This window comes from Scardinius erythrophthalmus (assembly GCF_964197995.2).
Source record: "Scardinius erythrophthalmus genome assembly, chromosome: 14".
In the NCBI taxonomy this organism is placed as follows: Eukaryota; Metazoa; Chordata; class Actinopteri; order Cypriniformes; family Leuciscidae; genus Scardinius; species Scardinius erythrophthalmus.
This window is the reverse complement of record NC_138234.1, coordinates 5,012,213-5,026,665: the sequence shown is the minus strand read 5'-3', so window position 1 is coordinate 5,026,665 and position 14,453 is coordinate 5,012,213. Positions and strand designations below refer to the sequence as shown.

The 14,453-nt window shown below is 40.9% G+C and overlaps 1 protein-coding gene across 13 annotated transcripts in view; it reads left to right on the top strand.

Moving 5' to 3' along the window:
- The window catches only part of ptprsa (protein tyrosine phosphatase receptor type Sa), a 215,315-nt gene that overhangs the window by 168,624 nt on the left and 32,238 nt on the right, over window positions 1–14,453 (top strand). For 4 of the 13 annotated variants that reach the window (XM_081383767.1, XM_081383772.1, XM_081383775.1 and 1 more), the window contains 9 exons: window positions 2,499–3,092; window positions 4,000–4,094; window positions 4,209–4,462; window positions 4,795–4,882; window positions 5,250–5,477; window positions 5,565–5,725; window positions 6,369–6,383; window positions 6,989–7,104; window positions 13,401–13,448. In XM_081383767.1, the coding sequence (XP_081239893.1) occupies window positions 2,499–3,092; window positions 4,000–4,094; window positions 4,209–4,462; window positions 4,795–4,882; window positions 5,250–5,477; window positions 5,565–5,725; window positions 6,369–6,383; window positions 6,989–7,104; window positions 13,401–13,448 (1,599 nt within the window). The remainder of the gene's footprint in view (window positions 1–2,498; window positions 3,093–3,999; window positions 4,095–4,208; window positions 4,463–4,794; window positions 4,883–5,249; window positions 5,478–5,564; window positions 5,726–6,368; window positions 6,384–6,988; window positions 7,105–13,400; window positions 13,449–14,453) is intronic. The other 9 variants (XM_081383776.1, XM_081383773.1, XM_081383768.1 and 6 more) reach the window with 7 other exon arrangements.

The window sequence follows — 14,453 nt, the reverse complement described above, 5'->3', positions numbered from 1 at the left end:
GTCCCGCCACAAATGCATGTCATTCTCAACGCCTGTCTCTCTCCCTCTCCCTCACGCAGTGATGTGGCGCTCAAAGGAAGGATGTCCCTGTGCTTCCCGCCTCCGAAAGTGTGGCGAAACGCTTACAGCAGACAAAAGAAATAAATAAATAAACAAGGGCAGACTCAGCCCTACTTAAAGAAGCGGCATCACGCTCTTTCAAGTGCCAGAACAGAAGGGAAGCTTGACCAATGGGGCTCAGAAGAGCCACTCCAGGGCACTTTCATGCCTCATTTCTGCTACATAATGCTGTCAGACAATTTAAGCCCCTGCCTTATTGTATTGATAAGGGCCGACCCGCCCCTTTCAAACCCGGAACCTTCCTTAAGTCCGCCTGTCATCTGAGAGCGCCGTCCGTCCCCGAGCTGCCATTCTGCATGTCGGAGATACACTTCAGAGAAGCGACTCAGTCAGTCAGGCTCTACGGTCACACCGAGCCGTCATTCAAGTTGCAAGCGGCGGAATAATGTGCTCTAGAGTGCGCATTAGTATTTTTAGTGGGTCAAAAAAAAAATTCACAATGATAATATACATTTTAATAGTATATCAATGAACACCGGTACAAATGCAAAAAAACAACAACAAATGAGTCATTTTGGATTATTTTTGTGTCATGTGTCAGCCATATTGACGAACATTATTAATGTTGCATTCAAAGAGCTGCGTTATCGGTTAACCGCGCCTTAATCTCAAAGCAGATGTCCTTGTATCGATCTAATTGATGCTGCCTGTTGTCCGTGAGGAACGACACGGAAATGATTGATTCTGTTCTCGCTTCAGAGCCGACAGACTGATTGATGTGTGCTCTGTCAAACCCCTTCGTCGCTAATACGCCTTATCATTCGCGATTCCATGTGCATTAAACGCAAACTGCAACGTCTTTAAGTTTAGCCAGATTCCGATCGAGTACGAGCCTTCCTTATTTTAATTTCCTCCTGTCTCCCTTCATCCTTGTGGGAGATGAGCAGATTGCATGCTAATGCAGAGGCTGGAGGTGTTCTTCACGAGTGCCCGCTTGGACGGCCGCCACGGCTCGGGGACCAGAGAGTCTGGATGACTCGCAATCCTCCCGGCACTGTGGTTATTCTCTTCAATTAATTGGTCCACTTAGGGCCACTTGCTCCAGTCCTGATTGTGGAGAGTGAAGCTCCTTGTTGGTCTCTGGAGCTTCTTGTCTAGTCGCGTCTGAAGCCAGGATACTGTGGCATGGAGTTGAACTTTCTGCAAATTGAATTTTTTGGATTATGGGATTACAAACAGGCATTATGGTGTTCATAAATTCCTGTTAGATAGATCCAAAATTAGATTGGATCAGCTGTGTTTGAAATCTATAATAGTTGCTGCATTGCCTTGCAATTGTAAACAGCTAGCCAACTCATGAAGTGCTGGTAAAACATGGTCTCTTGTGGTATGTTGCTTTAATTTTTCTACAGTACACAAGAAATAATTAATCAGAGACTTTTAATTATGTCGCCCTTTTGTCATCCTGTGCTGAGGACATTAAGTCGAACGGTTATATTCAGACATATTGCCCTTGTCTTTTGTATTTTTGATATCAGTTCAGCCCAGAATGCAACGCTGCAGTTTTTTCAGGGCTAAGTTATGTCAGCTGGCAGTCGTGCTTTATACGCCTAATATAACTCACTGTAAGTCCTGTCGGCAGGTTAATTGCATGTTAGCTGAAGGTTATTTTATTTTGTTCTTTTTCGCAGCAGCTCTGACGCTTCTCCTCTACTGGAGATGAGAAGGACAGAGAGCGAGAGGGAAGTAGGGAAGGGGAGGGCATGAGTGTGAAACGCAATCCTATCTTAATCAGTGGCTGTGGGTCAACAGTGGCCGTTAATGCAAGGCCTAATGGGAAACGTGCCTGTGGTCCTGTGGAGAGGATTGTGTGTCGTCCAGTGGAGTGGACTGGAGTGCTGTTGGTGAGGGGAAGAGCGCTACAATCACGCTGTCTCTGACCCTCGTTGTCCTCTTGCTGCGGCAGATTGCGATGATTCCCCGTCACCTTCATCAGCTCTCCTTTTTTTTCTGGAGTCATTTGTCCTCCTATCTGTTCTCATGCCCTCCGTCTCTATCATACGGCTGTTAACCCACCATCTCTCATCCGGTGATCTGTTCAACAACCATCTAGTCACTTCTGTTAACTTAAAATATAATAGTGTTGCTGTTCTGACATAAGACTGTGATTTTGAAACATTTGCAGTTACTAATAGAGTACATGTGTTGTTAACACCTTTATGGCAGTTGCACAATAAATGCATGCTTATGTAAGAGCACTTTACAGGAAATGGGTTTGTAATCCTTTTAAATTCGTTTCAGGTGCCTTTTCTTTAGTAGGGAGCAACAGGATGAAAAGACATTTGGTTTTGATACAGCAAACTTAAGTGAGATACGGTTCATTTGAAGTTAATGTAATGTTCCTCTCTTTCTTTCTCTCTCTCTCTCTCTCTCTACAGTGCCGGGGCCTCCCTTTCTCTCCGTCAACCAAAACTCAGAGACTACCGCATTAGTACGCTGGCAACCCCCAGATTTTATCGCTCCGGGTCTCGAGGTGCAGGGCTATCGGCTGCAGTTCGGCCGAAAAGACGTGAGCCCCCTGGCCACGCTGGAGTTCGGCCCTCAGGAGTTCGAATATTCCATTAGCAATATCCACCGAGGGGCCACGTACGTGTTCAAAGTATCTGCCAAGTCCAGATCGGGATTTGGCGAAGAGGCTACGCGAGAACTGAGAGTCCCGGAAGAGGTTCCTCGAGGGTATCCTCAAATAACCGAAGGGTCCAACATCACCTGCTGCTCGCTCCAGTTCTCCTGGCTGCCTCCGGTGCTAGCGGAGCGCAATGGTGATATAACTGAATACACACTGGCCTATCAGGAGATGGGAATGGCTGGCGGACCCAAGGAACTGCGTCTGCCGGCAAGCGAGAACAGCTACACCCTCAACAGCCTGAGACCCAACGCAGTGTATGATGTGAAAATTCGAGCGCACACCAGTGTAGGTCCAGGGCCCTACAGCCCACCGATCCAGTATCGAACAGTGGCCTATGAAGCAGGTAGGGGTTGCTCATTTCCCCGCCTCAAGGGACAAACCTCTACAATGCAAGCACCTACACCCGATTATATAAAGTTCTCTGGGAGCCACATACCTCACTAACACCCTCCCCCACAACAAGGTAAAATAAGTCAGTAAGCCATAGTCAGTCAGTTTTGAAAGGGGAGGAGCATCAATTTTTGCGAGGTAAGTGCCGATTGGTCAGACACGCCCAGCACATTCACTCATCTAATCACAAAATTTCCCTAGTATCAAAGGCAGGCGAGAACCACGTCAAGGAGATCCTAAATCTGAAGTGAAACTAGGCACATTTGTTTACTTTGGGTTTTTCTCATTTATTTTTCTTTTTTTGGTCTGACAATTCCTCTTTTCTGTACTCACCTTTCCCCCCCGCTCCCACACTGGGATGGTTTGAAGCATGGCGTCCCATGATGCACTGCTAACAAGTGTGGGCATGACAATTGTGTTTTGGGGTTTGTCCTCGTTCCTGTCGGGCTTTCTGCCACGGCAGTGCCTATCCAAATTTGAGAGTATGCAGCAGTGGGTTACTCAAACATAATGTGGGTTCAGCTATTCTGGAAGCATTCAGGGGGGATTATGGTAACTGCTTTCCAAATGTTCTTGTTGGGGCGGCACTGCCGGGCCAGGGCAGGCAGAGTACTGTGCGATCCTGTGGTTCTGTGTTCACCAGTCCAGTCTAGCGTGCTGTTTGTCCCAACTGAGCGCCTCCCTCCCTCCCCTTCACAGCTAACGCCACACTCCGCTCACTCCGAGGGACCAAAGCCCCTTTCCCTTGGGGGAAAAAAGAAAAATGGTCGCAAACGCCGAATATTCTGTCAGCCTTCTTTCCCTTCGGTCCTCCTGTTCTTGTTTTTCTCAATTTGTTTCCTCCATTCACTTCTGGACAGATGTTCCTAAGAACTTCACCGTGAAGCTGGTCACCAAGACCACGGTACTGCTGACCTGGAAGTTTTCCGATAGCCGTTCCCCATACCGATGCATGGTAAGCGATTCAGTTTTGTCCATCCTGTTCAAATGAGAACCTGCCAGACCCTGACTCAATTTACATGTTTTTGATGTTATTGTGAACAGTTTATCCATGCACATTCTTCCACAGATCGAGTACAACCGGCAGAAGGTTGACATTGATGCTAGGATGACCAAAGCCCTCATCACCAATTTACGACCCAACGTCACCTATGAGTTCAGAATCACCTGCCAGGAGAGCAGCGACGGTGGACCCAAACACAAGCTCATCGCCCGAACGGCGCCACCTATTCTGATCCGAAAACCTGAGTTGGACCTGAAAAGAGAGCCGGACAGTATGCTGACCATTCTCTTCCCACCGCTGGAATCCAAAGACTTGATCAAGTGAGGAAAACCGTCCTTGCCTAGAAACGCACTCTACCCAAGTATACGAATGCAAATGCATTTCAAAGTGTGAATGATGGATCCATTTTTGAAGAAAGTTTGTGCTGTTGTTCTCTGTAGTGCCCCTTGTGGCCACACTGAGAATGCAGTATATATACCTGTGTTAAGAATTGCATTTTAATCGTCTGCGTTCACATGGCTGCGTATTTTTCAGGTTTTGTTTGGCTAGATATTCCCATTTTTAATGTTCTGATGGATACAGAAATGTAGATAACGTTTTTATTGTTGTGGGGGGATTTATTTGTTTTATGCACCATCTTGACCTCTTGCAGGGCAATCTATGTTGTGGTGGTTCCTCTGAAGAAGGGAAGAGGACCGATCAGACACATCAAGAACCCAGACGAGCTGGACCTGGAAGAGGTGAACATACCCTTTTTTTCCACAAGTCTTTGTCCTTGTGTCGCAGACACAGAGGAGCCAGAGTCATGGAAAGTGTTCTCGCAGGATCATTGTGGGAATGTTCCCGAGGGGTTTGCCAGGGAAAAGGGGACAATTACACAGCTCTCATCCTCACCCGCTGACAAACTGCAACGCTTAGCCACTCGACCTTGAGCTGTGTATTCTGTTTATATATTATTTTATTTATTGGGACTTCAAAATAAAATAAAAATTTAGTTTTTTATAGTAGATAGCCCATTTTGTTTTCACAGTTAGCACTGCTTGATGCTGATATGTTGTGTTTTAGATGCTGGTTTCAGTTCTTCTCAAGCAGTTTTTTCTCCCACAGCTGTTGGGCGAAAGAAGACTCGGTCAACGTCACGCTCGAACCACCCGTCAGCTCAAGCAGGTGGACGGGAAGCGGCCCTACATCGCTGCCAGCTTCAAGCCCTCATCCATGCCGTCGTCCTTCACCCTGGGCGATCAGAGAGTGTATAGCGCCTTCGAAAACAGGGCTCTGGACCCTGGACAGGAATATGTGTTCTTCATCCTAGCTGAGCTTAACACTACTGGAGGGGTGAGTGAAATATAAGGAAAGCCTTTAAAATCCATCACAAATTGGTGACAAATGTAGATGACTTTAACCTTTTTTGTGCTTGTGCAGAAATCCTTCGCATCTAGCCCCTACACGGACCCAATCATGGCTCCTGACGTGGACCCTCAGCCCCTGGAGACGGGAGGAGACGGACTCATCTGGGTGGTGGGACCCGTTCTCGCTGTGGTCTTCATAATCTGTATTGTCATTGCTATTCTCCTCTACAAGAAGTGAGTGGACTTTTTTCACATTCTAATGAATTGATGTTTGTCCCTACCATTTATAGTACCAGCAAAAAGGGGATTTTTGACCTAATTTGTTCTTTATATAACAAGCAGGTGGAACTATCTTCAAACTAATGCACTGTAAATGCATTATGAGGTTAAGAAATGTTAATAGAATGATTTAAGCTTATTTTAGACATATCCTCCCCAGCCGTTAGCATCGTTTGGAGAAGTTCAAAGCATAGCTGAGGAGAGCAGTCAATTCGATCGTATCAAAATGTAATGAGGTGATGGCTAATAGCTATTTGCTTCAGAGCACGGCCAAAGCAGACTGCTTTGACTTTTAGCATGCAAACGTGCGGAAGCTATTCCTCATTAGCACCTCACGGACGAGGTTAAAAGCGAATGACTCCTGGCTAGTATTTCCTCCCTCGGCAGGACCTTGAGTTTGACCTCTGGTGTCTGGAGATGCGCAAACACACATCTTTACAGGTCTGTCCAAATGCAGATGAGCCTAATCTGGCACTGCTAGCCTGCCCTGTGAATTTAAATGCACTCTATTGATTTTCTTCTTTCTCCTCTCCCTTGTTCTCTTGTTGTGTTTTCTTTCTTTTATATATTTATTTCACTTCAATGCTTTCTTTGGAAGCAGCAAGCCTGACAGGTAAGGCTTAGTTGTACTTTATTGCTGTTTTCAAGGGGGCAAAAGAAAACAACCTGCCTCAGCATAAAAGCAAAGTTTTAATTAGATGGCAATGAAAAACCAATGTGCCCCTCGGCTGTGTTGTGTGTGGACATAGCTTTGTTTGTGCTAGCATCTAGCTTCCTCTATATTAACTATAAACACAATGTGTATTATTATTATTAGAGATGCACCGATATATCAGCCAAAAAAAGAAACAAAGTCTCATCATTATGTCCATTCTATCTCTAAATTCAAATAATAAATGTCTTTTTGATAATCTTAAATGTGACATGGCAGATCGCTGTAGCGCCTCAGTTCAAGAGATATTATCGATATCGGAATCGGCAGATTTCATTCTGAATAATCAGTTAACGTATCGGCGGAGAGATTTTGTATCGGTGCTTCTCTAAGATAGATAGATAGATAGAAGAATCATTCAAAATCGGGAGTCATCGATCTGAATCATGAACCGAATGGGTCAGAAAACACTGGGTGGTCATTTTGTGATTTGGTTCACTTGTTCTTTTTCCATCTCATTTGTCAGTTTTTATTTAGTCTCCACGTTTTCCTTTCCTTTTTTAAAGCAGCAAACGGAAAGAGTCAGAGCCACGGACGAAATGCCTGCTGAACAACGCCGAAATCACCCCTCACCACCCCACAGACCCCGTGGAGATGAGACGAATCAACTTCCAAACCCCAGGTACATGCACACCAACAGACTCTCTGATTACTTTTCTCCGACTGTAAACTGCTGCATCTCACGAAACCTGTCGAGAACATGTCATATCTATTTGTAGGTCATATTTCACCCCCAAATCAAAAGAATTATATTTTGCATAAAGAAAAACAGCCTTTTTGACATCATTTTGAAGTGTTCAGGAGTGACATATTTTGTCAGTTAACTTTAATTTAACTGTCAATTTCAGGTGCACCTGCTGCTATTTCTAATTTGCATCTCTACTGATGCGGTTTATTAGTTAATAATTGTGTACGGCCTGTCAATCCTTTTTATTTCATATATGGTTCAGGGGTTGCTTACAACTGAGCGAAATCCAACGTCCAGGCCTCTTCGGAGATGTTTTTGCTCTCGCCGTCCTCAACTCACTCGAAAGCAGACGATCTTTTGTCTCGTCCAAATCCTCCAGTTCAAAGAGCGTTCTCTATTTCGCCGGCTTTGGACGCTAAACCTAGTCTGACATTTCTCTGTGGCTCCTTGAAGTGAATTTGTCGAAGGCGTCTCTCTCCTGTGCGCTCTCTCCCATCAAACAGCTCGTTTCAAAGGCGGTAATCTCGCCTCGGCCGCCCGAGGAGGTCATAACTCGGCCTCTGCCGAGAGCTTGCCTCCTTCAGCGGACATAAAACGAGAGCCAGATGAGAAATGGAGGTGGAGAACGCAAGAAAGCCTCTATCGCCACCTCATTTCCCATAATCACCTGTCCATTGTGGAGCATCTTGTCCGGTAGCCGCCTAACACATCTGAAATGAGCCTGGCGTGCTTTCATCTTCTTTCTCGCCTTTCTCGTCTGCTTCAACGCTATCAGAGGTTCGCCTCGTTAAAGTTGTCCTCGATGGACTTTATTAATTGAGGAGCGTTCAATTTGTGACGCGACGTTGTTCTTTTTAAGTGCGGGATGTCATTATCTCTTTGCTTGGTGAATTTTTATTTAAGCGGACATTTTAGCCCAATTAACTGGGACGGGGAAACATTTGCGACATTTCCATTAGCTAATAGGGTCCATTGTTAAAAGGAGCACACTTCAGTTCACATGGATGACTGGCACATATGGCGCCCAACGCGGGGCTCAACCACTGTGCTTATCCTAATGAGACGAGACACTGACATTCTGTTTGTTTCGTAGCACATTTAGGGTCAGATTGTGCTCAATTCCTCTGACTCCTCTTTAGTCTTTTTGGATTGGTATTATTAAGTGCTTTATAACACAAAGATTTTCATGAGCAAACTGTTTAATGTGACACAATCGCAAAAAAGCAGCACTCTTGGTGTCTCTAAGCCTGTGATAAATCGTGTCTGCGAATAGAAGATTTGTAATCCCCGTCATTTTTTAGGCTGCTTGCTAAAATCTTGATGCATATCACTGTTTGTTTTTTCTTTTTATTGATTTCTTGGTTTATTCTCTTTTGCCAAGAAATATGTCACATTACAGAAGAAAAATGGCTGTCATATTGATGTTTAATATTTACATAGCTTTGGGAGGTAGAAAAGACAAACGATGCCTATTGTAAATACTGTTTATATCTTATAATTAAGGCGATGCACAGATGTAGACATTTTAAAACAGTAACCGATAATTATTTTAATAATTGTTTTAAAAAAAACATTTTATTTTAATGAATCATTTTTTATTCAAATAAAATTATGATCTATATTAATGTTTAACATTATAATTTATTTTTGCATATACAGATAACTATTTTTATGTTAGAAATGTATGGAAGCGGATTAGTCTCAAATATAATTCACGCAAAAAACATGCGTAGACAATTTCACATGCATGAAACCTACTTCACGTACACAACAAAAAAATTCACGTGCTTGAAAAAAATATATATTCACAAAAAGCAATTATATATTCATACAAAACACTTCACAAATGCAAAACACAATTCGTAGATGTACAACTGTGCACAAAAACCTTTGAATGTTTAAAATGTGCGAGTTTTTTCCTTGAATGTGAATGTGCAAATCGTCATTCACGTGTAAATCGCCTTGGATGTGTGTGTGTGTTTTTGAGATTTTCCTGCCATCCTACACAGCTCTTTAGCCAATCAGATTTAAGCTTATCAATCGACCAATCAGTATCACTTGAGGGCGGGTCTACCTGCATGTTACGTCATCAGCTTTCCACCAGTGCATGGCTGAGCAGAGGTATGTGCAGTTTCTGTGTGTTTACTGAAGTTAAAGAAGTTCGAGATCAGCCGAAGCAATAGTTTATGAACTATTAACGGATGTAAGCTGTCCCATATCGTGTCAAAGAAGAATGATGCTTGTTTTGTTGTAAGCTGCAGGTACAGACCGCTCTCACAGCTTCAACAATCACACTAATGAGTGCAAAACAATCATCTGTGGCCAACACCCACCCTAGCTCTCTCAGCGCCGGCCTCATCGAGATTATTCTTTAAATAGTATATAGACCTATTTTAATGAGCACCCAGTGTTTATTTGCCATTTGTGCAATTTGTGTAAATTGTTAAATTATTAAACACTTTTTGTTTCCCTGCATTTTTTAGGATTAACCAACTTTGGCATGACATCTGGATAGCAGTCACAAACATCTTAATCCATGTTGTTTCTTTATTCTTGATTTCTTTTATGCTTTTTTTGTATTGTCTTAATTGGAAACACTTTACAATAACGTTTCATTAGTTAACATTAGTTTACATTAACTAATAATGAACTGCACATATACAGCATTTATTCTTTTTTGTTAGTTAATTTCAACATTTACTAATACTTCATTAAAATCTTGTTAACATTGGTTAATGCACTGTGAACTAACATTAACTTAACGTTAACATAGATTAACAAACACCGCAACAAATGTATTGCTCATGGTTAGTTCATTTTAACTTAACTATTGTAACCTTATTGTAAAGTGTTACCCTGATATGATTGTAAAGCACGTTCGTTGGGTGTACAGTAGTTAATATGAAAGCACTATATAAATACCTCATTCATTCATTCATATATTCAACATTAATTTCCTTATGTTTTGTGCTGTATTGTCATCTCGAGGTTTTTAGTGTCACAGGACAATTTTGTGAAGCATTAATTTTACTTTACCTAGTAAAACAGGCAAATCTGATTTTATGCTAGTCAGACAAAGGTACTTATCATAGAGGCAACTAAGATTACTCAGTAAACTCTATGAAATACCATCACTTAATCTCTCGTCCTCTTGTATTATAGGTTTTTACTATTTTAAATATCAGACCAAAGACAGAGAGGTCTACTGATGACTGGATTGAACACAATTCATTTGTTAACTTTTTACTTGATGTATTTCACAATATTTGTATACTTAAAAAGCATAAGACTGACTGGATCTCACAACTCGCGTATATTTCTCTGTACTGAATGTTGTGCTTCATACTTAAGATTGTCAGTTCATGATATTCATATGTACATGTAACAGGAACATTAATCATGATCAAGTCATTATTATATATATATATATATATATATATATATATATATATATATATATATATATATATATATATATATATATATATAATTTTATTCCCAAAGGATTCAGAAACTTCAAATTAATAAAACATGTACATCAAATGTAACTATGTCTTTGAATATTTTAATTCTGACAAGAACATTTAATAATGCATGAATAGCATGGCTTTATTCCTAGAGCGTGTACATATAGTCCGCAGGAGACAAATGAATACAGTAACAATGCATCACTTTAAACCTCTTGTTGAAACAACTGTCAAATGGGTGTCTTGCATCATGACTGTTTAGAAAGAATTAGAGTGGGAATGTAAGATTACAACAGTGGTTGTCTGCAACTTCATACATCATCTGTCTCGGAAATCTGAAACAATACTACTACATAATATATGCAGCTTAAAACAAAACAGATGTCTCCTATATGTGCACGTCATTACATTATCATCATCATCAGTTGAATGTGTGGTGGACGGGACATGAAAATCCATCAATACTAAAAATAAATGTTTATGTTCACATGTGGACTAAACAGCGGTTCATAAACTATTGCTTCGGCTGATCTCGAACTTCTTTAACTTCAGTAAACACACAGAAACTGCACATACCTCTGCTCAGCCATGCACTGGTGGAAAGCTGATGACGCAACATGCAGGTAGACCCGCCCTCACGCGACACTGATTGGTCGATTGATAAGATTAAATCTGATTGGCTAAAGAGCTGTGTAGGATGGCAGGAAAATCTCAAAAACACACACACATCAAAGCCGATTTACATGTGAATGATGATTTGCACATTCACATTCAAGGATAAACTCGTACATTTTAAACATTCAAAGGTTTTTGTGCACAGTTGTACATCTATGAATTTTGTTTTGCATTTGTGAAGTGTAGCCTATTTTATGAATGAATAATTTTTAAAAAGCATGTGTGAATATATATTTTTTTCACGCACATTATTATTTTTTTTCTGTGTACGTGAATTAGGTTTCATGCGTGTGAAATTGTCTACGCATGTGCACTCTAAAAAATGCTGGGTTGTTTTAACCCAATTTTGGGTTAAATATGGACTAACCCAATGTTGGGTTAAAAATGCAATTTAAAAATGGACAAACCCAGTCGTTGGGTTACTTTTTTTAAATTGCATTTTAACCCAACGTTTGGGTTAGTCCATATTTAACCCAAAATTGGGTTAAAACAACCCAGCATTTTTTAGAGTGTGTGAATCATGTTTTTTGCGTGAATTATATTTGAGACTAATCTGCTTCCATAGAAATGATAACCGATATGACTGTCGAATTTAGAAATCTGTAAAGTTAAATAAATAAGTAAATAAATAAGCTTAAAAATAGAATAAAATAATCCTATTTTTTCCTGTATATATGTTTTATGCATTCATATTTAAAATGCTAATTATAACATTAATCTTGAATTATAACGATAATTCATCCACTCAATAAATTAACCTTAACTTCTGCTACTACCAGTGCACCGATATATTAGACATTTTGGCAAATGTAGATAACCGATAACTATTTTTAAGTAACAAATGATAACCGATATGACTGTCGACTTTGTAAATCTTTTCATTTTTTACATTTTTACTTTAGCTAATGCTAACATGACCACCAATAATATAAACATAAATATATAAATAATTAATCCTATTTTTCCTATACAAGTATGTTTTATGGTTTTTTTTTTTTTTTGCTTAGCCAACATACAGCATAAAAAGTACACTTTTAGTCCAAAGTCTACTTATAATGCTAATTTTAATGCTAATTCAAATCTGATCCACTTGCTAACATGTTAATCTGGCCCGTCTGCACGGGTGCCGTGTGCCTAAAGTCATCACAGATGGTTCAGACCTCAACAACAGAAGCTGAAGACATTCCTCATCCGCTCGCTTTCCAGACAGCTGGACAGAAGTCGAGCGCGAAACAGTGGCCGTATGTGCTTTTACCGCTCGATCGACGCTGCCATCTGATATTTTGAGAATTTATTCTTTAAAAAACTACCATGGGGTCAGGTAGATGCGATAGTGAATTTGATTACATGGCTTGGTTGAATTCTAATGTAGGATGCGGTGTGTTATTTCGTGATAACGGACCGCTGCTAAGTATAACACACCGTTGCCATGAAAAACAGAGCGTTGCTATGGACGCAGGATTCTAACCGTAGCGACGGAACGGACTATTTTCTTTAGCGGAAGCAATACAATCGTTTTTAAATCAATAAACTCCTTTTTAAATCAATATTTTGTGTCAAATTATTGGTGGGTAGCCATGTAATAAGCGGGATAATGTAGAGCGAGGCGGTTGTCATAGCGATTACAACCCCTTCAGGCTGATTCAAGACCCCTCTACATCATCCCTTACGTATATTGCGTCTTAATGTTGGATTTTACAAATTTCACCGTGGTATAAACAGCATCTCCACTGGTTCATAGCATCTGTATGTCTAATAAACATCCGCAGCTCTGATGTTGGCTGAATATGAGTGAGTGTCCTACTTCCACTGTCTGACAGACTGCTTGGCGTCGGATCCAACACTGAGGACCCTCGCGAGGATTACCGCCTTCATTCAAAGCAGGGGTGGTCCGTTCTCCTGCCTGTTTAAAAATGCACAATAAAGCTTGAAAAATTAATTAGAGGGAGCAAATGTATGAAAGAGAAGATTATTAATTTCCTTGCATTTATTTCAATCCATTTCAAGATTTTGTTCTCAACTAATTATCAGTGCATTTAAAAGGGATTGCTTTTATTTTATTTTTTTGGTGTTTGCTGTTTTTCACAGATTCGGGTCTAAGCAGTCCTGTCAGTGAAGCCGGTTTTGACTATGAAAGTTAGTGCTCACATCTCGCGCTGAGCTTTGGTGTTTTCTTATCTTTTTTTAATGCGTCTGCCCCACATCCGAAATAATGGGTTGTCTTCTACGACTACATTTGCATTTGACTTTTTTTTCCACCCTTCCCTTCACAAACTGCCGGATCTGCGCTAATGTTCACTCCCGTAACCCTGGGAAAGTTAAAAGGAGTCGTACCTCAAATGAAACCTAAAACTGTATCTCATTAGCTATTGCTTTTCCTATACGAGGTGCATAATTTAGGATAAAATATAGTAAATAATCCTACCCATTTTTTTTTATTTAATTTTTTTGGTGCTTAAAAGACATAATGTTAGCCAGCATGAAGCATAAAAAGTCCATAGCATATGTCTTGTGTGTGTGTATAAATATATATAAAATATATTTTTAAAATGTACATGCATAAAAGATACATAGAAAAAGAAAATTTGTTCTGCATTATGCATAATGCAAATGCTGTCAACAGTTTCATCTTAATTATGACTGCTTTTAACTTTCTTTCGTAACACGGCTTTTGATTTTTCCTTTTTGATGTGTTTAGTATTTCTGCTTGTCGATTGCTTTGTTCTTACAGGCTGTTGGCTGAACTCTATTAATCCACAGTAAACGCACTGCAGTCACAGATGATGATGTAGAGACGGCTCTGCTGTGTAATTTTCACACAGGTCTCCACACATTCCAGCATCCTTTTCCCGGCCCTCCAGCTCCGCCGTCCACCCGGCTCTCCCCCGATGGGGTCGTTCTGCAGGCAGAGATAACGAGCCGAATTAATTAAACCCTCCGCAAACAATAGTCCGACATTTGATACATCCCCCCCCCCCCAGCGAGGCAGAGGAAAGAGAAACACGGCTCCCTTTTTCTTGTTTTTATGGGGAAATATACCAAGCGTTTTTCCCTTTTATATGTAAATGAACAATCGCATAAAACTGTTTCGCGAACAGCGGCAGAGGATATCAAAAGGGTTTGTTATTTGCATCACCTGTC